Source organism: Callithrix jacchus, chromosome 5 (assembly GCF_049354715.1).
Source record: "Callithrix jacchus isolate 240 chromosome 5, calJac240_pri, whole genome shotgun sequence".
Classification (NCBI taxonomy): domain Eukaryota; kingdom Metazoa; phylum Chordata; class Mammalia; order Primates; family Cebidae; genus Callithrix; species Callithrix jacchus.
The window spans coordinates 39,285,922-39,312,013 of record NC_133506.1 but is presented as its reverse complement, the minus strand read 5'-3'; the positions used below and the strand labels follow the sequence as shown (position 1 = coordinate 39,312,013).

The 26,092-nt window shown below is 50.4% G+C and overlaps 1 protein-coding gene across 6 annotated transcripts in view; it reads right to left on the bottom strand.

Moving 5' to 3' along the window:
• The window catches only part of TOX2 (TOX high mobility group box family member 2), a 162,837-nt gene that overhangs the window by 119,914 nt on the left and 16,831 nt on the right, over nt 1-26,092 (bottom strand). The window contains exon 1 of one of the 6 annotated variants that reach the window (XM_008995959.5): nt 11,286-11,452. The exons of 3 other annotated variants lie outside the window; for them this stretch is intronic. Coding sequence is in view for 1 of the 3 variants with exons in the window: in XM_002747570.7 (XP_002747616.5) it covers nt 11,013-11,138 (126 nt within the window). In the remaining 2 variants the exon portion in view is untranslated. Of the gene's footprint in view, nt 1-11,012; nt 11,156-11,285; nt 11,453-26,092 lie in introns of those variants that run through there. 2 more of the 6 variants (XM_002747570.7, XM_008995958.5) reach the window with 2 other exon arrangements.

The following is a 26,092-nucleotide window of genomic DNA, read 5'->3' as shown; positions in this document are numbered from 1 at the left end:
CCAGGTGTGGGGAAATCTGGTGTGTGTGCTGGGGGAGGGGGAGGACGGGTATCTACAAGTCACTGAGGTGGGCTCCAGTACAGAATGGGAGAGAGAAAAATCAACATCCACTAAAAAAAACAGGTGCGTGTTTAAAGCAATATTCTTAAAGAGAGTAACGGAAGGATGCCCAATCTGACCAGAGAGTAAAACATTCCATGAAGCCACAATTAAAGCAGTAACAAAACAAGAATTCGAAATCAATGAAACAGAAGGGAAAAGTACAATGTTAGACCCAACTAGGCATGGAAACATATCAAGATTAAGGAGGGCATTTACTTTATGCAGGTAACGTGATATGCTTTACACACTATCTTCTGCTCAGTCTTTGCAGCGATCCTAGGAGGGAGATATCATCATCCTGTTTTACAGAGGAAAAAACAAGCTCAATTTAAGCAACATGCTCATGGATCACACAGAAAGTGGCAAAGCCAAAACCGTAACTCTGCTACAGCTCACGCTAATAACAGCTACTCTATTTTGTCTCCCCTTTTGCAAACAAAAAGACAAGGTCCAATTATTTAATAAACAGAATGGGGACAAGAGGGTTATCCCGTCCCTATTAGGAACATTGAACTAGATAGCCACTGCAAGACACCCACCAAAATGCACTCCAAACAGATTAAAGAGTTAAGCATAAAAAGTCATGTTACAGGGAAACAATCAGAAAACAGAACAGAATGTTTATCAGATCTGTGGAGGCAGGATAACATCCTCAGCCCTCGAAGCAATCACAGAGGAAGAGAGATTGACAGATTCAAATATATATGCATTAATATCTTCTGTGGAAGAAAACATAATAAAACCAAAATGAAAAGGACATCAGGCTAAGAAAATATCAGCACCAACTATAAGACAGTTAATATATACAAGGTAGAAATGGCTCAGTCAAATTAAACAGAAAGCAAGATGCCGACAGACAAAAAGACATGGGATTCAAACAAAAGTCACACAAGAGGTGGTATCTTAAGAAACAAATATGGAAGGGAAAAAAGGGACACCCGATTCAATGGCATGTAGGGAAATGCACATAAAACAAACTTACTGCAATGCAACTGGGATATTTCACACCACTACTGACATGGGAAATGGGTTCCAGCTTAATGGAAAGCAATATGGCAGCCACTCAGCCAGCCAGCCAGAGTCAGGGGACAAGGACCTGGGGGCTTAAAACAGTCTTGCTCAAAACAGCCTTTTACTCTATGTGCTGGGGATGGTATAGTGATATATAGGACACACAGTCTTTTTTTTTGGAGATATACCCTTACTCTTACCCACACTGGGATCTCAGCTCACTGCAATCTCCGCCTCCAGGGTTCAAGCAATTCTCCTGCCCAGCTTCCCAAGTAGCTGGAATTCCAGGCGTGCGTCACCACGCCCAGCTAATTTTTATATTTTTAGTACAGACCAGGGTTTCATCATGTTGGCCAGGCTGGTCTCGAACTCCTGACCTCAGGTGATCTGCCCACCTCAGCCTCCCAAAGTGCTAGGATTGATTACAGGCATGAGCCACTGCACCCGGTGAGCACACAGTCTTTGTCATGGAGCTCATGGTCTAGTGAGGGGGACAGGACCAGGAATCAGGACATGGGTGGGTGATAAGTACAAAGGAAGCCAGGTTCGTGGGGCCTACACAAGGGCCTTGTAAAAAGACTTCAAGGAAGAGGTGGCTTCTAGGCAGATCTACCCACAGCATACACAGAACCAGCTAGGTGAGGGCACAGGCCAGTGGGAACAGCATTCACCAAGGGGAGGGAAGGGCCCACTCATGGAGTAGGAAGGCACTGCAAAATAAGAGAGACAGGCAAGCAGGGCCTTATTACAACGGAGCTTCCGAGCCACACTGGGGAGGTGAGACTGAAACCCTGAACGGGAGCTGCCTTCAGAAACTAGCCTCTGGCTTCTGGGTGGAGAAAGGGTTGCAGGTGCTAAGATGGAGAAACAGGAGTCTGAGCAGGACTTGGGCAGGGCAGAAACACAGGCTAAAACAATAATAAGTAAAACGGCATGTCAGGGATTCAAAAATGGAAATTCATACTGATGGCTAGAATGAGAGGCAGGTTTGGAGCCAGAATAAAATCACAACAGCCCCAGTGTGTTGTGTAGAATACGGCCTGGAGAGTGTCAGAGATGAGCAAAAATTGCCAAGGGCAAGGGATCACCCAGGAGTAAGAAAGGGGGTGACTCATGCAGTTCAAAAACCCTAATTTCCTCTCCTTGGTCACACACTTCCTTCTGATTTCTTTCTTCTGATGATTCATTTTTTTTAAATTCTCCTTTTAAATTCACATCAGAAATGTGTGAGTACCTGGACTCACTCTGCCCCAAGCTTTAACCTCTGCCCCTGAACCAGCAAAACCTAATTTAACCCCAGGTGGCTACGAATACACTGGCTGCCAGGAAACCAGAAGCCAGCCAGGAGGAAACAAGGGGTTTCTGGCTCTGCGATGGCTGCCAGAGGCCCCCATGGGCCATCCTGTGCCCCAGGAGGGTTTTCAGCAGCAGCTCACATACACAGACCCACAGCTCTCAGCCAGAACTCGTTCTGTTTCAGATTTTGTTCGAATTTCAGAAAAGTAATAAAGTGCAAATTCTGCAAATTCTGCCATAGCTTCAGTGGAGCCTCAGGCAGCACCTGCAGTGGAACATATGAATATTCACACAAGCCGGGTAAGTACAGATTCCGAACAGCCTCGTGTCAGCTCAGGTCAGACTGTGGGGCCAAACAGGTTTGCAGCATATTGACAAAACAACTTTCCGCTGCAGGGCTTTTTGGATTGCAGATAAGGCAGTTTCAAGCTGAATCAAGCACCAGGACTCATGTGCAAGGAGACTGTCCCTCTGCATGCCCATTTTACAGAGGAGGAAACTAAGGCTCAGAAAGTTAAAGGAAACCATGCCAGGTCTCATAGCGGTTACGTGGCTGAGCTGGGATCCAAACCCAGGTCTGACGTCGTTGCCTAGACCCTCGTGGATCCTCCTGGAGGCTGAAATGGCAGGCAGAGCGTTTAACGTTACAGGGAATGTGGCCAGCACAGGGAGGGGGTCAAAGCCAGGTGCAACAGGTATGGGGCTGGTCAGGTGCCCAGAGAAACCACTGGCGCTCCTCCTCAGCTGGCCCCTGCAGGACGTCTGTCCTGAGGCAGGTCCAGCAGCATCCAGCCATCCTCAAAGGTCCAGAGCTCCCTGCATCCTCTGTACCCAGGACCCATCCTTCATCCTTCCGCAGAGGCTCGCTGGGTAACCCCTTCATGCCAGGTCCCATCCTGGGGGCAAGGACACACGAAGAGCAAGGTAGACACGGTCCCAGCCCCTGCAAGCCTCAGAGTCCACCGCAGGAGGCAGGCAACCAACAAGCAAACACACAAATGTGGTCACATATTGTGCTAAGTGCTGTGCAGCAAACACAGGAAGTGCAGAGACAGAGGGTCTCTGCAGAGGCAGGAATTTAACTGAGGGAGCCCTGAAGGGAGAGGAGGCCGTCGGGCAATAAGTAGTGGGTGGGAGCCTTTAAGGCAGAGGGAGAAGCAATGCAGCAAAGTCCCTGAGGTCTGCGAGTAGACGCTCTCACGTGCAGGGGGAATAACGCGCTGGACACAGTAGTCAGAGGGGCGGTGCGAGGACACGATGTGGAGTCCTAGGGCACTCAGATTTTATCCCAAATGGGAAGCCCTTGGGGAGATCTTGTAGGGGAGCAACATGCTTTAATTTATAGTTTAAAAGATGACTCAGCTAGCCATGTGGTAGACGGATTCCATGAGGTTCCATTCCTTGAGTCTCAGTTTTCTCATCTATAAAATGGGAGCATGAGAAATCCTATGAAAAGCATAGCTCAGGAGTGTCTGGCATAAAGTTGACTTCCAGAAGATGGGAAGACAAAGGCAATCTTCTAACCTAGTCACAAACCAGGAGAACCCAGTCATGAGTCATCCATAGTCACTCCCCTGCTCAAAACCCTTCTAAGGCCCCCCTCTGTTCTCAAAACGAAGATCCACCTCTTTTTCTTGGTCCCAAGGTCCTGGTTGACCTGGTCCCTGCTGATTTCTCCAGCCCATCCTTCACCTTCCCACCATCTTCCACAAGGCCTGTACTCTCCCGCCAACTGAGCCACTCCTGGCTCATTCCAGGGTCCTTTGCCTAGAGACAAGTTCTTTATGTTGACCTTGCCAGCAGCCTGCCCTACGTTCCTACGGCATGGATGCACACCAACCCCAATCAGCCCGAGCAACAAGAGGCTCAAAGAGTAGCTGAGGGTGTGTGTACGTGTGCATGTTGGAGCATGGGGGCTGGGAGTGGAAGGACTGTTAAGAGACACCCCTGCCTATGCATGAACATGATGACAGACAGGTGCAAGGGGCGCCACAAGAAACAGGAGGGAGGGGTCGGTTCTGTCTGAGCAGACAGGCGGCTTCTATGCAGTGGGTTTCAAATGATTTTCTGATTGAAGGCGATATGTTAGTTTCCTAGGTCTGCTGCCACAAGTCACCATAAACGGTGGCTGAAAACAACACAAACTTTTCCTTACAGTTCTGGAAAGCCAGAAGTCTGAAATCAGTCTCACGGGCTAAAACCAAGGCGTCATCAGGGCTGGTTGAGCTGGAGGCTCTAGGAGAAAACCCATTTCCTTGCCATTCCCAGCGTCGAGTGGCTGCTGATGTTCCTTGGTTTGTGGCCCCTTCCCCCATCTTCATGGCACATCTCTCCAGCCTCTGCTTCCATCCTCACATTGCCTTCTCCTGATTCTGTACCCCCTCCTCATTTATAAGGACCATTGTGATTCTCCAGGGCCCACCCAGATAACCCAGGATACTTGGCCCCTCCCAAGACCCTTAACCACATTGGCAAAGCCCCATTTGCCATTTAAGGTCACATGCATGGGTTTCAAAGATTAGGACCTGGCTATATTTAGGGGTCATTATTCAACCACCCACAGTGAGTCCCATGAGAATACTGTCGAAATGTGTCTCAGTTTCTCTAGATGTCTGGAGAGGGCAGAGAATGAAGTGCATGCTGCGGTCGACTTTACTACTGCTCTCCAATATCCGGCTCTCCTCTCCTCCCTGGCACGTAGGATGCTACACCTCGGCTCCCCTTGCCATTTATTGGAACCGTGTGTCTAGATTAGGCCAATGAGTTATGAGCAGAAACAACACAGGTCTTCTCCGGGTGGAAGTATAGAAAAGTCAACCTGAGATCTGCAGGCTCGCTCTAGAGGAGCAGAGAGGTTCCAGATGGTCAAGACCTGACCATCCTACAGCCCTGAGTGATCCATGGCGCAGAGCCCAAGCCCTACTTCTCTGCCGATTGTCATGGAACGTGTAGTAAGAGCCAAAATAAGCCTTTCTTGTGATAAACAACTGAGATCTAAGGGGTTGTTACTGCAACATAACCCTAACATGCTCTGTTAAATTTAGGCCAGGTATAGTCCCAGAACTTCGGGAGGCCAGGGAGAGAAGACAGCTGGAGACCAGGAGTTTGGCACCAGGCTGGGCAGCATAGCAAGGCCCCGTCTCTAAAATGTGTGTGTGTGTGTGTGTGTGTGTGTGTGTGTGTGTGTGTGTGTGTAGATATATATATATTTTTTAATTAGCCAGCCATGGTGGTGTGCACCTGTAGTCCTAGCTACTCATGAGGCTAAGATGGGAGGATTGTTTGAGCTCAGGAGTTTAATGCTACAGAGCTATTATCACGCCACTGCACTCCAACCTGGGTGACAGAGCAAGACCCTTTCTCTGAAAAAAAAAAAAAAAAACATAATAATGAGTTTAATAGCAATGATCATTTGCTGATCACCTACTATGAGCCAGGCACTCTACCTACATCGCATGTAACCCTCATAATCACCACTCAAGCAAGGTCAGCATCATCTACTCTATTTTAAAGGCAGAAAACTCAAATACAGAGAGGTGGAGGTGAAGGCTATGTACCTAGGAAGTGGTGGAGCTGGGATTCAAACCTACCACAATGCGGTTCTAAAGCCAAACTCTTAACTACTGGAAGGGTCCTCCTGAAAGGAACACAGGCTTCCAGACCCTTCTCTGGCCCCAGACAGCTGTCGTCCCGAACTTCAGCAGCAGCTTCTGGCCAGTGCAGGTGAATCCTGAGGCCAAAAGCCTCAATGACAATGTGAGCTCATCCCTGGGTCCTGGAGCCCTGAAACAAATCCCCCTCACCCCAAAATCTAGTCTGAACCGATTGCTGGGCTGGTTCTTACTCATGCACTCATGCATCCATATGCCAAAAGAATGCTTGCTGTGCATCCTATTTGTGCCAGGCACTATTCTGGGCTCCTGGGAGACAGCAAAGACCTCTGGAGACAGAGTGCAACACACATAATCAATAAGTGACTTACACGGTATGTGGAAAGAACAGAGTTGAGCAGGTGAGGGGTATCGGGGACATTGAGATGGAGGGTATGCAAGTTTAAACAGAGCAGTCAAGGTGGGCCTCATTGAGGAGATAACAGTGGAGCAAAGACTGGAAGGAAGCAAGGGAATGGGCCAAGCAGATGTGCTGGGGAGAGCATGTACAGGCCCTAAGATGGGGGTCACCGGCAGGTGTGACCCGGTCAGCAAAGAGACCAGTAAAGACAAACAGAGCAAGCGGGGGGAGGGGAGGCCAGAGAGGCAACTAGGGATGGAGTGTGCCCCACAGATGGCACTGAGATTACCCCTCCCCAGAGAGAGGAAGCCAGCACTTTTTCCACTGCCTTATCTGATGCTGTGGTTGAGGAGCCAGCGAGCACAGGCGTGAGGGCTGCATAGCCAGGCACATCCGAGAAACCTCAGCGGGGCCTCAGAGCAGCTGACATCCGCTTGGCCTGCGGCTTCCTCCTGTGGCTTCTGCATCTCAGGTTGCCCCGATGGCTGCTATTTTTGCCCCCGTTTGGGGTTCTGTGGTGGGCTCCTCTGTACGTTGTTGAGTTTGCTCTGCTCAGAGCAAAAGTGAGGGGTTATTCAAACATTCCAAATGTCTTTGGGAACACTTCCTATCCCAAAGAAGTGGGAAAGAGGACAACATTTGTTATGCATGTCATCTTGTCAATCCGCATGACCCTCCAAGCTCAGAGAGGCTAGGTGGCTTGTCCAAGGTGACACAGCCAAATCAAACCACAGTCTGAGGATCCTACTCCAGTCTGTCTACGTCTGCAGGCCCTTCATTTGCAGGGAGGTCTTTGCATTTCCTGCCTAAATTAGTATTTCTGTGCTGTCTGGCCTTGCAGCCCCTGTGAGAAACATACATCATCGTGGGTGATGTCCTCCCAGGGTATCACAGCACTGATGGGGAGGACAATGACAGAAGTGGGCACAGGGAAGGGGTTCCTGGCTCAGATAGTTGCAGGTGGACTGAGGGGGCAATCAGAGAAGGCTTCTGGAAAGCCGTGGATATCGTGACCACACCTGCAATTATAAACAGGAGTCCAAAGGGTAAAAGAAACATTCCAGACAAAGGGGTCTGAATGTAAAATTAAGAGGCACAATAGCTTGGTCAGTGGGAAAGGAGGTTTAGGAGGGAGCAGGACAGTGATTCTGCAGGAAGCAGAAGCTAGCTTGTGGACTGCAAAGTGAGATCTGACAGGTGCCCAGCCCCCCAAGTGGGCTTATTAAAGGCATCAGCACAGATCCAGCTGATTATAAAAGACATCAACCAAAGGCTCTAAGCAGGGAGGGCTGAGCGCATCAGGTGGTTCTCAGAGATCCCACTGGCTGCTGCCGGGAGAGCAGACTAGGGGGGACGGTGGAGGCAGGGAGGCCTGGGAGGAAGCTCCTGCAGTCACCCGGGTGATAAGTAATAGTGAAGCAGGGGGACATCATTGCACCCTGAAGGTGCAGCCAGCAGCATGTGCAGATGGGTGAGATGCAGGGAGTAAGGCAGAGAGAGGGGTCAAAGGTGATCCCACATCTGTGGCCTAAGCCGAGGGGTGGACAGTCATCTATACAAAGCGGGCACAAAGTGGAAGGGGCATATTGGGGTGGAGGGGGGTGTGAATCGAGAAAAGGGCCATTGAGAGTAACTGTCTCCTTCCAGATGAGCCGCCTGGGGTAAGGATGTGCAAATCAAAGCTGCCTTTCCCCGCCAACGCCCCCATGACTAGGGGGCTGCTGCTCCCATGTCCTCAATTGCTCTTCACAGCAAGGAAGACCCAGGGAGGTTAAGTGAGCTGCCTGGAGCCTCACAGCTAGAAGTCAAGAGAGCAAAGACTACAAATCCAGGTCCACCGAATTCCTTCTCCAGGCTCATCTCAGCCCCCAACACCAGGAGGTCCCCAAGGCCCTCCCTGAAAAACAGCTCCCAGGCCCAGGAGAAGCTGGAGGATTCACTCCCCATCTCCCCATCTGTGATATTTCAGGACTCACTCTGCAACTGTCCAGATGTGTGAACATCTGCCAGGCCCCTGGCTAGACGGAGATGATGGCTCCTGAGCAGCCCTGGGCCTCCCAGTGGGTGGCAGAGAGGCTGCCCCAGCTGCCTCTGAGGGAAACCTGCCTCCCTGCCCCTGCTCCCAATTTCATTAATTAGCGGGTTGTTCATGCACAAGACAAGCAAGAGAGTCATCAGGGATGCTTCCAGCCGAGGAAAGGAGATTCATTTCAAACATGAAGCTCATCCTGCTCTGGAGGCTCTCACACCCAATTTCCAACGCAGAGGAGGAGGAGGGGTTGAGGCTATCAGCCTGGATTCTTCTTCTGAAGGAATCAGGGGTCCAAAGAAGATGAAGAACTGGCCTGAGATCACACAGCAATTACTAACGGCAGGAAAAGCCTGCAACTCAGGCCTCCCACTTCTGCGCACCTTCATTCTTCCCAGAAAGGGTCGGTAGGTGCCTGCTGTGTTTTGGCCCCTGCAGGCCAGCAGACACCCTGGTTTCAGGCAAAGGCTCTCCAGGGCCTCTTCCCTCCCCAGGAGAACACGCTGTTATTTACTGAGCACCAGCAATGTGCTTTATACGTTTTATCCCACTCAGTCCTCCTAACAATCCGTCATTTTATAGACAAGGAAACTCTGGCTCAGAGAGGTTGCTGTGCTGAGGTCACACAGCAAGCAAGAACAGAGCCATAACTTAAAACAGGGTCTTAAAGCTGGGTTCAGCTTCTGTTCTCCAGGCAGAGAGCATGTGTGGGGTGCAATTCTCAGTCACTCCCTCCCTTCCAAGACTCCTTTCCTTCTAATGCGCTCCTTCCCAGCCAGGTGCTCTCAGCAAACAGGCGGTCAGGGAGCGGTCTGAACACTGGCTTACTGGCCGGCTGTTTTCCCAGGGCCCTGCCAACTCAGTCCTCATGAGTGGTCTTCAGTAAGTTGTTCGGGAAGAGTTAACACTAAAAGGATCAGTTCTGTCTCAAGATGGCCAGTCGGTTCCTGCCATGAACTCCTCTCCCAATCAAGAACCCATGGAAGTGACCAGAGACACAAAGAATTCCCATCAGCCAGGGCTGTGAAACAGACATGGCCCTGCCTTTAAGCTCCCCAGATGGATTCCAGAGCCTCTGACTCCAGGCACAAGAGAGGTCCCTGGATCATACACACAGATGCACAAAAACACATGCCCCTGTGAGCCACGCCCTCCTCATGAGCTGAGCTGACGTCCTGGGTCATTTGTTCATTCGTTCATGCCTCGTTAATGAGGTCCTTCCACCATACCAGGCAAAGTGATATGCAGTGTGTATGTGCACACGTGCATGTGTGTATATATACACATGAACACACGTAAATGCTTATACACACTGTCATGACAACACAAGAAAGTAGGCATCAGTGTCCCCATTTTATGAAGAGACTGAGACTTGGAAGCTCAAAGAACTGGTTTGCTCACAGATTGTATTTGTGGCTGAGCTGAGATTAGTAAGCAGTACCTAACCCAGACCCCAGTACACAGTAAGTGCTCAATAGCTATGGTCTGTGGCCAGCTGGCTCCTCAGCCTTCCCTTGCAGACTTGGGCCCACTGCCTCCTTCAGGCTTTCAGGCCCAAAGTGGAGAAGGTGGAAAGCATCACAGGAGGCACAGAAGCTGGTGTTTCCTGGTCTCTCCTGGTTCACCCAGAATGTTCCAAATGACGGAAAGTGAACCTGAGCAGGAGGCTTCTGTTGCCAAGACACACATGCAGGAAGCCAGATTTCAACAATGGCTGTGATAAATCAGAGCACCAGAAGAGGTCGGGCCTCCTGGTCTACTGGGTGCAGCACCATCAACAGCAACAAGCCCCACCCCCAACCCAGCCAACTCCCATCACCAAGATAGCCTCCCAGGCACAGCTGGGATGGCCATTCACGTTAGGTTTCTGCATTTGAAATCTCTGCTCCCTATTAAGGGCATGTGTGTCCCCTTAAGTCTGTGACTAGGTCCTTTCTCATTTGTTGCTTTCCTTTCTTCTACAAAAGTATAGTGTGTGGAGATCCCAACTGGTTGTTTTTCAAAGTCCTTACTTAACAAAAGGAAAGGTTGGCATTCACCAAATCTGGGGAGGAATTTTTATCGATTCCTCAAACTCCAAAATCCAGTAGAAGAGGCAGCTCAGGTGTTCCTGATGACGTCCTCAGCCGCTCCTCACCCCTCTTGCCTTCTTGGAAGGCCCCTCTCCCTCTTCAGCCCAGGTATCTTCTGGGCTCCTCCCAAGCCGTGTGCCATCTTCATCACTGCTCCCACTGTTTCCAGTCTGCATCACCCAGATCCCCAACCCACACCTGGCCAGGCCCACTGCAGGGTGTGCTGAATAAGTGAATGAATGCTTCCTGGGCGCCAGACCACAGCCTGACCCTGCTCTCCAGAAGCCAACCCCAACTGCCTCCAGAATTCCTTTCCAAGAAGGAGCTGCCAACTGCAGGCCTCCTGGCCCCTCTAAAGCATCTTCATTCCAGAATGTGACAGGTACCAGTCCAAGTCCCTGCCTGCCCTGATCCAGACTTCACTTGTCTTCAGCCCGCAGTGACGGCCTGACCACCTCCACCCCAGGGGGCAGCGGGCACCCGCTGCTTACCTTCTGCGGAAACACACCTGCAATGCACCAGTGTCTTGCAAGTAGAAAGAGCCCGAGTCTCATTCCACAGAAGCCCAGGCAGTGAGAGAACGCGCCCGCGACAGCCTCTGCGCGAGTCTGCTGCATAATCAGCAGAGAAAGAGAAAAAATGCCAGAAATAGCAAGCTTTATAAGCCCTCCTGACAACTCTTGGTCCTCTATTGGCTGGAGGCCCGGCACCCCCACCCCCCATCCCGTTCGCATAAGGTGAAATGGAGAAACCTGTTATTTAACCTCTTTTATCAAAATCCATCTCCTCTTCCAATTTGGGCCTGCGTGTTTGGAGCTCCTGGTGGCGGTCTTCACGCCAGGTCTCGGGGAGCAGAAGAGGAGGCAGCCCCTAAATACAGCGCAGCTTCACGTCATTTGTGGCTTAAGAGCCTTCCCCACTCACGCACGCTGCCTTGGGAGGGGTGGTGCACTGGAAGAGCCTTCGGAAGGCAAATTGGCAGCACCTGTCAACGTGTGAAACTTACACGCCCTTTCATTCAGCAATTAGACTTCTGAGCATCCATCCTGCAGAAATACCTGTACTCAGTGCACGGATGCGTGCCCAGGGATGTTGCTTGTTACAGAGAGAATTAGAGACAGCTAAATGTCGAAAGCCAGGGTCTGGTTGAATACATTGAAATACATCCGATGGAATGAGGAAGGTATATAGGTACTGACTTGGAACTGGCTGGGAGAAAAAGTCAAGGACAGGGTTCCATTTTTATAAAAATAGTAACTGTGTTTATGTATATGTTTGAACATGCCCTGTAAAAGATACCAGGCTGTTAATAGTGGTTACACTAGGGAGGAGGAGATATTTTCAGTTGCTGCTTTTTTCTTTCTTGTTTCTTTTTTTTATTCTTTACCACAAGAATGTATTACACTTGTAATTTAAAAGAAAAAAATAAGAACCTCCCCTGGTTCCTTTCCACTCTTCTGAAGCCATCAGGCCAAAGGTCAAGGTCACCCACGACAAGCCTCCATGAGGGTGGGATAAAGCTGGCCCGAGGCACTAGGGATTAACCAGCAGTCTCTCATCAGCTTTCGCACAAATGCTTTAAACTAGGACCCCATGAAGAAGGCAGACTTTGAAATAAGACAGGGCTATGTTTGAATCCTAGCTCTGCCTGCTGGAATGGCTAACTTCTCTGAGCCTCGGTTTCTTCACCTGTAAAATGGGGATAGTAGTACCTATTAAGTGTTATGTACTGTGCTGGGTGCTATTAAACTAATTTTAATTTTTTGGACATTTCAGAAGAAGCAAAGGCTGCTGAGGAAGCATCCTAGAGCTAAGAGAGGATCCAGACTGAGCAGGAAGAATGCTGGGAAATCAACCTATTCCTGAACACTGCTAACAATACTAAGAGGCAGAGAGAATGGCCTGGGAAGAGCAAATTTCATGTGGTAAAGGTGGCTGATGCCCACATGTCAGCAGGAGGAGGGAGAGAGTGGGAGGGGTTACAAAAGGCTCTAGAAAGAAAAATGTTTTGCTTCTCTGCCTCTGTACCTTTCTCATGCTGTTCCCTCTGCCTGGAATATTCATCCCCGAACTTCACACAACTGACAACTTCTCATCCTTTCAGCTCTGCTCAAAGATCTCCTTCCTCCCCAAAGAGAGCTCCTCTAATCTCACCTGCACCTGAATTATTTTGTCCATAGCACACGCCTCCAGCCAATGGTTTCTTCTCAGGTGTCTGATGACTTTTGTTTCTGTGCTTACTGTTCTTCTCTAGGCTCTGAGCTTCTTCATGGTCAGGATCGTCTGTCTTGCTCATCTCTGGGTCCCGGCTCACAGCATGGCGCCTGACACACAGTAGGTGCTCACCAAATAGAAAGTGCACACAACTAATAGATCCAAGGCACGTGGCACTCATCTCAAGCCAAAAGAGAGGTGGATGAAAATTTCAGATATACCAAAGATTTAGAAACACAACGTTGTAAGCGTGCAAGAAGAAACTGTCCATGAATATTTATATAAGCTTTGAATGAGAAAGAACTTTCTAGGCTCAAATTTGTGTGGACAGGATATTTATTGCATCATTATTTATAAGAAGATGAAAATAACAATAAAGTCCATTGGATAAATACATCATGGTTCTCGGTATAGTGGAATACTATGCAGCCATGAAAAATAGGCATTTGTTGATGTTGAAAGAAGCCATGTTGTTTGTTGAATGTTAAACTTGTTCATCAGAAACAAAAGTGAAAGGTGTAATTGATGGACGAAAAGAAAACACAAAGGTAAAAATCCTTCAAGTATCATTTATTTATTCATCACTCGACAAACATTTTTTTTTGTTCCCTCTGCCTCCTCCTTAATTCACATAGGTCATAATTCCAGATGCTGGAGCAATGTATGAACAGAACACTGCCCCTGTCCTCACAGGCAGCTCAGCTCACACGTGGAGGTAGCTATGATATAAGGGAAACAGTGCTCACAGTTAAGGGTCTCAGGTTAGTCACCTGGGCGAGAGCTTCATAAAAATGGTGTCGTTCAAGCTGAGATTTGGAGAAGAGGCCAAGTTTGAGCACACAGAGAAGGAACGAGTCATTTTCAAAGGCAGAAGCTGGGTGACATCAGACAAGCACAGAAAGCCCCTGTATTCTTCATCAAACGCTCACTGGACCCCACCATCTGTAGAAGAGGGAGTTTACAAGACCTAAGCTGAGGCACAGATTCTGGACTGGATTCTGCCAAATGTGCTGGGAGGAGGCATTTGGGGTTGTGATCGTGCTGTCCACAGGTGTGCAGGTGAGAAAGCAGCCTCCCAACCCTGACTCCTGCACCCCGAGAGCACCAGCCCCACAGGGCAGGCAGGGCTGGGGCAGGTGCACCTGGAAGGTGGGATGACTGAGACTTAGCAAGGCAAATCCCAGGGTGTGCAGGTGCAGTGCTCTTGGCTTTGCAATATTCAGGTGGAGGTATTTAGTGTGGGTTGGAGGGGGTCCCATCTCTGTGGCCCCTCCACTCGGCTCCTTCTGGGGTGGACACAAGAAGGGCCTCTGCACCATGAAGGAACTCAGCATTTTTTAGTCTTTTTTACTTTTTCAGATTCTGAGGCAGCATGATGGTTATGGTTCAAAACAAAGAGAGATGACTCAGCTTCCTGTGGAGGAGCTGCAGCCTTTTGGAAATGATCTTTCAGTTTTAATGCTTCTCTCTTCTCATCCACGGAGGCAGCTTGTCCAGGCTGCGTGTTGTCTTTTTTCTTTTCTTTTATTTATTTTTTTAGACAGGGTCTCCCTCTGTTGCCCAGGCTGCAGTGCAGTGGCATGATCGTACCTCCCTGCAGCCCTGAATTCCTAGACTCGAGAGATCCTCCTGCTTCGGCCTTCTGAGTAGCTGGGACTACAGGCATGTGCCATCACACCCTGCTAATTTTTGTATTTTTTCTTTTTTTTTGTAAAGATAGCATCTCACTAGGTTGCCCAGGCTGGTCTTAAACTCCTGTCCTCAAACAATCTTCTTCTCTTGGCCTCCCAACGTGCTGGGATTACAGGCATGAGCCTGTTACTTGTTTTCTTGTGGTTCAGCTGTTTCTAGGGTGAGGGCCTAGTGCCTGGGTTTGAATCCTGGTTGTACCCTTACTAGTCCAGAGAACCTGGCCAAATTGATATCCTCTCTGAGCCTCTGTTTACTGATGTTAAGATGGGAATAATAGTTCCCTCCTGATGGGGTTTTTGTGTAAAGCAGCTGTCATCTATGGAAAGTGCTTGATCTGGTCCATAAATATCACTGTTAATAGCCAACAGCCACCATGCTGAGGTTCTGTGCTTTGATTATCTCATTTAATCCTCACACCTGCACAAAACAAGTTCCCATTTTATAGATGAGGAAGCTGAGGCTCACAGCAATGAGTCGGCTTCCATCTTCTTATTCATGTGGGTCAGTGTGCACAGCCCAGGCAAACTCACAACTGAGTCATTATAAGCTTTGTCCCTTGATTCTCGCTGCAGCAGCCGCCAAGCCCACATCAGCCCCTTGCTGTCTTTATTCACAAAATGGGGACAAATATTCTGAGATTGCTGAGATGTTCCAGCCAAGATTTACCAAAAACAATTCTGTGAAGGACTCGGGAACCTTCCATCCTAACACATCATTCCTTCCTCCAGGGCAAGGAGGAATCCACAGAGAGCTGAATTCTTCCCGTGCAACATCCCAAGGAGAGGCCAGAAGTATCAGGAAACCCCCTCAAGTCAACAGAAAACACCAGAGCTGAGAGAGGGTGTGAGCTTACGCAAATCAAAAGAGCAGGGCTTTAGGCCAGCACGGTGGCTCACGCCCGTAATCCCAACACTTTGGGAGGCTGAGGCGGGTGGATCACATAATGTCAGGAATTCGAGACCATCCTGGCTAATGTGGTGAAACCCATCTGTACTAAAAATAAAAAAATTAGCCGGGTGTGGTGGCACCCGCCTGTAATCCCAGCTACTCAGGAGGCTGAGGCAAGAGAATCGCTTGATCCCAGGAGGCAGAGGTTGCAGTGAGCCAAGATCGCGCCATTGCAATCCAGCCTGGGCAACAAGAGCGAAACTCCATCCCAAAAACAGACAACAAAACAGGGCTTTAAAATCACTCATCATACAAATGGCCACCATGCACCATGATATTAACACTGGGACTCTCGAACCTTTGTCCTAGAACTAATTTTTTTTTTTTTAATGCAGTGCAGGTGAACATAAGGTAACCCACAACAGCCTGAACCCAAGCCTCCATGCCCCCTTCCCTCACATCACCCTGAAGCATACGCTGACAGAGCAACCTTAATAGTAACTGACTAATTTTAAACCCTGTGATTACCAGGGTTGATTTCCATGGAACCTTCCTTTCACAGCACCGAGAGCCTCTCGTGAGTGGTAATTGCCAAGTTCAATTTTAGCTCTGTCATGCCCAACCGTCAGTGCTAACTAAGGCAGCTGCTGCATCGCCAGGTAAGCTGGCAATGAAGTCGGCTTCACGGCTTAATTTCACAATATTGTGATGCCCCCGTCAGCACCTGTTAAGTGCTCAGAAGCTACAAGCTTCTATTAAACAAATCTCACCCAAGGGAAGTGACTAAAGCCGCTGTGCGCTTCTAAGGTGCCCTATCGAGAACCTCACGCCCACTGGGATTTTGTGGGTGCTTAATCCCATGTGCCTCCTCTCTGCAAAGTACTGACCACCAAAGTGCCACGCCACAGGCGTAGGGTGCCCTGATCACGGCCTCATCCTCTGCAGTCACCTCTCATTCCCCCTCCATCCCTGTAACTCTAGCTCAGCCTCTCACCCTTCTGGCCTGGATCCCCATAGCAGCCTCTTAGCTCACCCTCCCCCTTTCATTTTCCAGGCTAATCAGTAGAGTTTTCTTGGGGAAAAAAAAAAAAAAAAAGTTGCCAGGTGTGATTGCTCACACCAGTAATCTCAGCACTCTGAGAGGCTGAGATGGGAGGATCGCTTGAGGTCAGGAATTCAAGACCAGCCTGGGCAACATATTGAGATCCATCTCTGAAAAACAGGAAAAAAAAAATTAGCTGGGCATGGTGGCACATGCCTGTAATCCCAGCTACTCAGGACCCTGATGCAGGAAGATCACTTCAGCCCAGGAGTTGGAGGCTGCAGTGAGTTGGATCATGGCACTATGCTTAAGGCTGGGTGACACAGCAGGTGACCATCTCTTCCAAAAACAAATGTGACATATGCCATTTGAAATTCTTCAATGGCCCCACTGTCCTCAAGGTTGAAAGTCTTCACACTGTGTTTTGAGTTTCTTGATTGAGCTCTGCACCAAGCTTCTAGACCCCATGCCCCATCCCTCAGCCACACTGTCCCAGGGACTTGCCTGCAGTACCCCAAGCCCCATACACCCCTGGACTGCACTATCCAGGTGAACAAGTCCCGTGACTTCATTTTCCCTAAGGAAAAGTGTCTCATGCAGGACGTGACTCCCTGCCCTTAACCATACAAAGAAACCTCTGCAGCATATCTGCACGTATCCCTGTGGTCACTCAGTAGCAGCACTGACTGAATCAAATCTGCACCCCATAAAACACTCTTGGGGGGCTTAGTAAGCATCTACTCTGTGCCAGGCACTGGTGCTCTCTGTCTCCTCTTTAATCCTTAGACAATCTGGCAAAATGGAACGAGAGGTTTTTCTTTTCAGGTGTGCCAGCAGGCTCAGAGAAGTAAGCTCTTGAGACCACACAGCTCCCAAGCTGCAGGGTTGGTTTAAACTCATGCCTGACTATACGAATGGTCTCACCAAAGGAACCCTCATTCATCTTCCAAGCCCACCGCATGGATTCATTTGTGGGACTTACACACAATGCCACATTCCAGCCTCATTCTGTTAAAATGCCTCACTAGTCTTGGCATCCGTCCTACTCTTAATCACTTCCCACCCCCTGCACATAGACACCCTCCCCCTGGCTGCGTTCCGGCAGCAGAACTGCATTTTGAGCGCGGCGGAGCATGCTTGGGCTGACTTTGTGCTAACTCCAGCTTTTGCCCAGAAACCGACAGAAGGAGACCTAAGTTTTGTCCTTTCTTCTTGCTCAACTCCTCCAGTCCCAATATGATGAAATCTCTGTGCAAACCTTACCACAAATTAAGTAGATGCAATTATTATTCCCATTTCACAGAGGAGGCACTGAGAGGTTTAGTAACTTACTAGATGTGCACAGCTAGTAACTGTCACAGACAGAACTGGAACTCAGTTCCTAAGGCCTAACATGCATGCCCACACCACTCAGTTACTCTGTGCCTAAAGTCACTGATCTCATTTTACAGATAAGGACACTGGGGCTCCAAGAGACAGGGGTGTTGCCCAAGCTGGGGCTTTGGCATCCAGGCTGGATGGCTGCAGACGCAGCTGAAGCCAGGGGCTCCAGGAAGCTCCACCCTCAACTTCCAGCTAAGGCAAGACCATGCTTCTAGAAGCGAGGGCACCTGTCCCTTCCTGCAAGAGCTGCACAAGGAGGCCCTAAGGCAGAAACACAACAGCTGGCAAACACCCCTGGCCTTCACGGCTGCCTCAGATGCCCCTCCACCACCCCTGAACCGGTTGTGCTGAGGGCAAGCATCACAGACCAGTCACCCCCCAATGCAGGGAGCGACAAATGCTTTTTCCCTGCCATGCAGTGGCTGGGCCTACAGTTCAGCTAAAGCCAGTATGGAAATAAGTTCTGGGGCATGAAGATGCAGGTTTGAATCCCAGCTCCGCCAGTTACTAGCTGTGAAGCCCGGGTAACGGGATGAGGCTCTCTGTACAGTGGGCTACTAATGCCACCACCTCACCGGCCATCTGAAGACTGAACGAGCTCACAGGCTTATCACCCTCCCTCTCAGAGCAGATTTGCTGCCATTTCAGTGCCCACCTCCAGCAGCATCCTGACAACTCCCAGTGCACCCAGCAGGACATGGGCGGGAGGCAGGATTGCTTCAAGTTATCTCATTTGAGGCCTGCTTTCTGGGACAAGCATTTAGTATTAAATAATAATAAAATCTGAGGTTGAATGGAAACCCAAAGTCAGGACTGAACTTCACAGTCCTACCTCAGGCAGGAGGGGAGGGCTAAGGGGTCCCCATGGGTCACTTCACAGCGGGTGGAGTTGGAAGTGGGGCCCACATCCATGACAGGCCCTTCTCCTGGCCATCACTGGGACAGGTTGCCATATCCCAGTTGCCATGGTTTTTGTTTATTCCAGGGAATAAAACTCCACTGACACGGGTCCTGGTGAGAGGAGAGTTTGCTTCACGGTGCAGTCACTGGGGTCCCTGCAATGTCCACAGGCATTAGACTGAAGGTGCTGACATTCACAGCCCTCGAAGCTTCCTCTTCACTTGACCCAGGAAGAATGTGAACTGGCCCTATTTCCAGATGAGAAAACTGAGGTTCAGGACCAGGCATGGTTTCATGGAGACATTGGCGAGAAGCAGGGACCCACACTCAGATACGTCTGACTCCTCCCATTTTTCTAATCTGCGCTGGTTCATTTATGATCATTGTTCTGGCACCCAGTGATGCTGGGCCTTTTCCAAAACCAGAGCCCCTGATCTGCCCCGAGAGAAGCTGCTGGAGGCTCCGGGGACATCAAAGGCTGCTTATGGGACTTGGCAGGCAGCTCCCCAGAGGGACTTGATGTTCCAGTTACCCCCAGGACGGCCCTTTCAGCCCTGCATATGGACATAGAGGCTGGCTTAGGGTTGGAGACCTGGGGTGTGGCTGGGGAGAGTCCCCAAGTCATTCCTCTGTGCACCCTCCCTATGGGCCTCCCCAACATCATCTCATTCTCAGTCCATGGTTCAAAGACCACCAGCCAGCAGGACTGAGTCTAAAACCCCTAACTTCCTTCACACACCTGTCCTCCCGAGCCCTCCACAACTGACCCCTTCCTCGCTTCCTCCTCCCCTTCCTCAGGCTGAACCCTATGCCCACAACACCCTTCCCAGTGCTCAAATCCCTCCTGGGTCTCCTCTCCCAGCACAAAACCCAGGAGCTGCCAGTGGGAAGGTCTCAGCCACCTCCCTCCTGAGACTGCACCACACAGGAATGCTGGGGGGACTTCCGCGAACCAGAAGCTCCTTTCTCAGCCCAAAGTTGCTGACACTTAAAAGAAACTGGCACTTTCTTGGGTGGTCAAGTGTGCCAGGCCCCTCCTTCCACAGGGCCTTTGCACGTGTTCTTCCCTCTGTCTGGAATGCTTCCCCTGTGCCCATCATCGAGCAACTCCTAGTCTTCCCACGGCCCTGCCGATGCTCTCCGTTGCCTGCTCTCCTGGCCCTGTGTGGCTCTCCTTCACCATACCTGTTCTGCTTTCGTTATGTTTCTTCATGTGATTTTTCACTGGCTAGACTAGAGGCCACATGCCCACAGCACGAGGCCTGTCTTGTTCACCCCAGAGTCCCTGCCACAGTGCCTGGCACCCAGCAGGGGCTCGATGAATGTCTGCTGTCTGAAGAGTGGGGGCAGCTGTGTAGATTACAGAGATGACCACTAATTATAATCATAGCCTCCTGTCCTGTAGGCATGCCCTCAGCACTGTAAGGCTGCCGCTCCTCTCACTGTCACATAAATGTACCTGTATTTAACGAATGGGACAACAGCAAATGTGACCCAAACAGAGGCTTGAAAAGCATCAGGACACTGGGGTTTTCTCTCTCTTGCTGTGCCAGGGAGCCTGGGAGCCCCAGGAGCACATGCCCAAGCTAGCCTACTGGAGGACAGGAGGTCATGTGGGGAGCCAAGCCAACAACCAGCCAGCTCCCAGCCAGCCACATGCAAACTGCCAGCCACGATAGGAAGGCTGTCCTAGATCATGGAGCTCCCAGGTCACTAGCCAACTGACCGTGATGCAGGAAGAGCCTGCGGAGACAACCAGCCTAGCCAGGAAGCCTTGCAGCCAACCCACGGATCATGAGCTAATTGAAATGGTGGTTGTTTCAAGCCATTAATTCTGGTAGCTTACTGTGCAGCAATATACAAGTAATACAGGAGCTAACAGAAGGGTGTTTGCCCTGATGCGCTCACAGCCAAAAAACATGTGTCTGATCTACTCAACATCAAGTTGAAAACAACAAAACCTCTTGGGGGCTGGGAAGCAGCTGGGGTCAGGGAAGGTCAGACCCTGAGTCTGAGCCTGCTGGTCTGTGACATTGGTTCGAGCTGGGATGAGGTGGGCACTCACCTCTGTGGGTAGGTCTGCCTGTCTCTACCAGTGGCAATGACACAAGCCATGCCAAGCCTTTTCGGGTTGGTGGTCTGAGACTAAAGGAGAAACACATGAAAGGGTCTCCGGAAGGAAGCTAAAGACCCCTGTGCATGCAAGAACGTGGTGCTGAATAAAGATCATGACTTCAGAATGACTTCAGAGCTAGACAGATTCAGGTTCATGATCCACTCTGCTTCCTTTTTTTTGAGACGGAGTTTCACTCTTGTTGCCCAGGCTAGAGTGCAATGGTGCGATCTCAGCTCACTGCAATCTCCACCTCCCAGATTCAAGCGATTCTCCTGCCTCAGCTTCCTGGGTAGCTGGGATTGCAGGCATGTGCCACCATGCCCAGCTAATTTTTTTGTATTTTTAGTAGAGATAGGGTTTCACCAGGTTGGCCAGGCTGGTCTTGAACTCCTGACCTCAGGTGATCCACCTGCCTCGGCTTCCCAAAGTGCTGGGATTATAGACATGAGCCACGCTGCCAGGCAGATCCACTCTGCTCCTTACAGGCTGTGTTACCTGGGGCAAGTTTATCTGAGCTTCAGATATCCCATTTGTGACATGGTAATAGTAATACATAACTTGCAGGGCTGTTGTAGGGGTTAAATAAGATAGTATACAAAAGATACCTAGCACAGTGCCTGGTACATAGTAGGTATTCAGTAAACAGTAGTTCCTCCTGGTCCCCACCCCACTCCACTGGTAGCTTTCACTCAACCATCTTATCCCCGCAGCCTCACTTGGCACTAACAGTTTTCATGTTTGGTATCAGCATCTCGTGCCAGGTGCCAAGCTGTGACTGTAGCTTATATAACATCTACGCAAGAGCGGCTTACAGGGAAGACGATGGAGAAAGAGCTGGATGTTCCCAGCTTTGACTGGGAAAGAAAACTCAGGCCACAGAAGTGGGGAACAGAGTGAAGAAGACTGAAGATAATTCAGAACCAAACCCTCCCTACAAGGTCCTGATGCACCCCAAGCTCACATCTGTCTTCATCTGAGATAATGATTTGTGATCCTTCCTCCATTCGCCCCCAAGGCACCAGTACACAGCATGGGGCTGGCTGCATGGGAAGGGGAGAGGAGGAAGGCTCAGCACGGTGGCAAGACACCCAGCTGTCACCAAGATTCCTGGACAGAGCACGACTCCAGGGACACTATCGGCAGCTTAGCCTGGCCTCTGCCTCACAAAACATCTACAGCAAAAACAGACACACACCCCTGCCCCAAGTGGCCCAAATGTCCAAAAAATGGTCTATAGAAAGGGTCCAGGAGGGACTCCACCTACCCCAACACACACACACACACACAGACACACGTAGACATACACACACACATGCAGACACACAGACATACACACACGCAGACACACATAAACACACACAGACACACAAATAGACACAGACACACAGACAAATACACATAGACACACACACACACACACACAGATGAAGTGGAGAAGCTGGCTCCGAGCTGGGGCAGGAAAGGGGTCCCAGAGCAGAGGGCCTTCCATGGCTCCTAGTACAGAATCCGAACCCCAGAGCCTGGGACTCAGTGTCCTCCCAGGCCCTCTGTAAGAGCCTCTGCCCATCCAGTCAGGTCTGCAGTAATTCACAAAGCTACCAGCTCCCCTCTCCTTTCCACACAGCCCCTCCCTATGTGGTGTAGTTCCTTAGGAAGAGAGAGTATGTTCCTGGCAAGCAGGCTTGAGTTCCAATCCCACTGTGACCCCGGCCCAGTTCCCTCACCTCTTGAGCCTCAGCTCCTCATCTGCACGGCAGAGGTGGCTTTCTAAACAGGATTGTTGTGAAGATTCAATAAATAAGTGAAATCCCATCCTGTGACGGATGCCAAATAAATGCCTCTGCCCTTCCCCTCTCCTCTATGTTCTCCTACCCTTCTTGGAGGGTTTCAGAGGGAACCCACCTAAAGGTTCCCTCTGCCAGGAAGCCCTCCCTGAACACTGCAGGCCTCAGGGGTAATCTCTCCCCTCCCCTTCCCCCCCTCCCCTCTCCCCTCTTTCTCTGTCCTTACCTTAGGCTCTGAAATAAGAGCTCCCTCTTCCTGTGCAGACCCTACCCCATCCCCACCCTCAGCCTCCATCACAGCCTGAGGACAAGGACAAAGGGCCAACCAACTGGTGAGTCTGCAGCACACACAGCTCCCAGAGAGGAGAAGCAGCCACTTCAAGGGACACAGCAGAGTCCACACCAGAGCCCGAGTCCTGCCTCCCAGTCCACCTTCCTCAAGGCCATCCTCAGGCAAAGATAGTGTGTGGACGACCACGGGTTCCACCCAGAACCCCTCTTTCAGGCTGTGCACCCACTCCCCAGGGGCTGAGTACTGATGCCCACAGCTGCTCCCTCTGTTAGAACACCTGCTGGGAGGTGGCACAGGATGCTTGATACCTCTCCCCGTCCTGGGCAGCCCCTGGCCAATGACTAACTGGTGGACAGGGTGCAGACGCACCACCCCAGCCTGCAGGTGGGACCCACTTTCTGGCAACTTTCCTGCTCCAGGGCCTGCTCTCTCTCTCCTGCAAGCGCTCCCCACTGAACCTCTCTCACACGAACCCTTGTTTGTCTCAGCCTCTGCTTCCAGAATGTCAGCCTCACACAAACACCTTGATTCTCAGAGCGTGGCCCCTGACCGGCATCATCTAGACCTTGTTAGAAATGCAGGATCTCTGGCCCCACCCAGACTGACTGAATCAGAATCTGTGTTCTCACAAGACCCTCACGTGATTCAGGTGCTCTTCAGTTTCAGATTCGCTGGCTTGAGATAGGCAGTTACCAGCCCTCTGCAGGGATCAGCAACTACCATGGGTATTAACCAAACCCACCCCTCTGTCTTGGCGATCGTATTGCCAATGTGTGTGTTATCTGCTACGGTCTGAATGCTGCGTTCCCCACAGAATTCACACGTTGAAATCCTGATGGTATCAGGATATAGGGCCTTTGGGGGGTGCTTATGTCATGGTGGCAGAGCCCTCCTTATGGGGATCAGTGCCCTTATTAACAAGAGCCCAGAGAGCTAGCTGACCCCTTCCACCGTGTGAGGCCAGAGTGAAACAAGGGCTCTCTATGAGGAGGTGGGCCATCATCAGATACCAGACCTGCTACACCTTGATTTGGACTTCCCAGCCCCGGAACTGTGAGGAATAATAAATAAATACACTCAGTCTCTGGTATCCTGTTCATGAACCCCAGTGAGCTAAGACATTATCCAAACTTGACCATCAACTGCAGGAAAGAGCCAGGTAATGGAGACACTGACTACCTGAGCACCCCCTATGGGGGTCAACATGGTGAGTGTGATCCTCAACATTACCCTGGTAGAAGCTTCTCACCCTTCTGGTTTCAGCTCTAACCTCTAATGACCTTACTTGGTCACTAAAATTCTGTTTCTCTTTGGTGCCCCAGGGTCTACATTAGTCAATTAAAGCCTTTGCTTCTACTTCCTTCTGGAAGTGACTTTGCCCCTGCCACCAGACAACTAGGAAAGGTTCCCCAAAAGCACCGTGGGGGAAGGTATCAGAAAGAGGGGTGGATGAGATTAGCCAGGCCTCCGGAGGATGTGTGGAGGGCAGCAAGGCCCACTGACGTCTCTGCTGAGAAGAAACCCCCTGACCTGCCCTCAGTCAGAAATGACAGGGAGGGCAGCAACCCCCTCCAGTCCCCCACCTTCAGCCCACCCCAGGGTGTGAGCCCCCAGTCCTGGTGTGAGCCCCTCAAAGCCCCTCCGAGGGGATGTCCATGACCTTTGCAAAACCAAATGTAATAACCAAATCCTATGTGCGGAGAAGACCCCAGGGCCAGTCCCGAAGGCTGCAATAATCCAGACGCGTGTTTGGACAGGAGGCACCCTGCAAAGCTCCGTCAACTCTGCCTGTCGCCTGAGGACAGAAGCGGCTCACCTTTCGCTAATCGTCCTAATTCATTTTTTATTACTAACTTTCCTGTTTTCTATTTGCCGTCTGATTGAAGATATTACCGAAGGCATTTAAACAGCATCAGTCGGTACCACAATGGCAAACATAACTCTTTTTATTGAAATCTGCATTAATATACATATAAGTCCCCGATCACAAAGACCTCAGGGTCCACATGCTAGACCTAAATGAAGGCAGATTTGGCAAAAGGTATATACACAATGGAAGGGTTTTCAAAAGGTAAAGCTGTGCCAGGAGGGCAGGGGACAATGGGCACTTTCTTGTGTTGCTGGTGAGTGGGGATGACTCTTCTGGAAAATGACAGATCACCATGAATCAGGCACCATAAAATGCTCACTTTTTTTTGACCCAGAAATTTTACTTCCTGAGTCTTAATACCGCACTCTCCATCATACCCTAGACCCAACTCATTCCCAAACCGTATACATCTCCCTCCTGTGACCTGCCACACCCTTACTCCTCTCCATTTCCACCCCACCACCACAGTCCAAGCCAGAGTGGACCCACAGAACCCTCTGCGGGGACAGAAATGCCTGTATCTGCACTGTCCAATGGGGAATACCCATATGTGGCTATCGAGCACTTGAAATATGGCTAGTGTGAAGGAACATTATTCTCTCTTATTTTAAGCAAAAAAAAGCCACCCATGGCTAGTGGCTACCTTATTAGACAGCATGGCCACACGCCGTCATCAGTTCCCCCTACACCACAGGCACCACCTCCCAACTATTCTCTTGCCCCAGCCAATATTACCCCCCACAGAGCAACTGCAAAGATTCTTCTAAAATGCAGCACACCTCCACAGCCCCCACCGCTCTGAAGTCAAAGTCCAAGCCCCCAGACACAGCCTCCGAAGCCCATGTCTCCTGGGGACATTGGGCAGCACAGCCCCAGAGAGGTCACTGTGTCACAGATGCCAGATGGGAGGGGCAGTAGCACAGGGGAGGGTAGCCGTGTAGGCCTCCTGGAGCGGGTGGCACTTGAGCAGAAACTTAAAAGACATGTGTGTTTAGCCAGGCATGATGGCACATGCCTATAGTCCCAGCTACGTGGGAGGCCAAGGTGGGAGAATTGCTTGAGCCCAGGAGTTGAAGACCAGCCTGGGGAACATGGTGAGACCCCTCTTCAAAAAATTAAAACATGAATCAGGTGTGGTGGCATGTGCCTGTAGTCCCAGCTACTCAGGAGGCTGAGGCAGGAGGATCACTCGAGCCCAGGAGATGAGGCTGTAGTGAGCCATGTCTGTGCCACTGCACTCCATCCTGGGCAATAGAGCAAGACACGGTCTTTAAAAGAAAAAAAAAAAAAGGCCGGGTGCAGTGGCTCATGCCTGTAATCCTAGCACTTTGGGAGGCCGAGGCAGGTAGATTACCTGAGGTCAGGAGTTCAAGACCAGCCTGGCCAACAT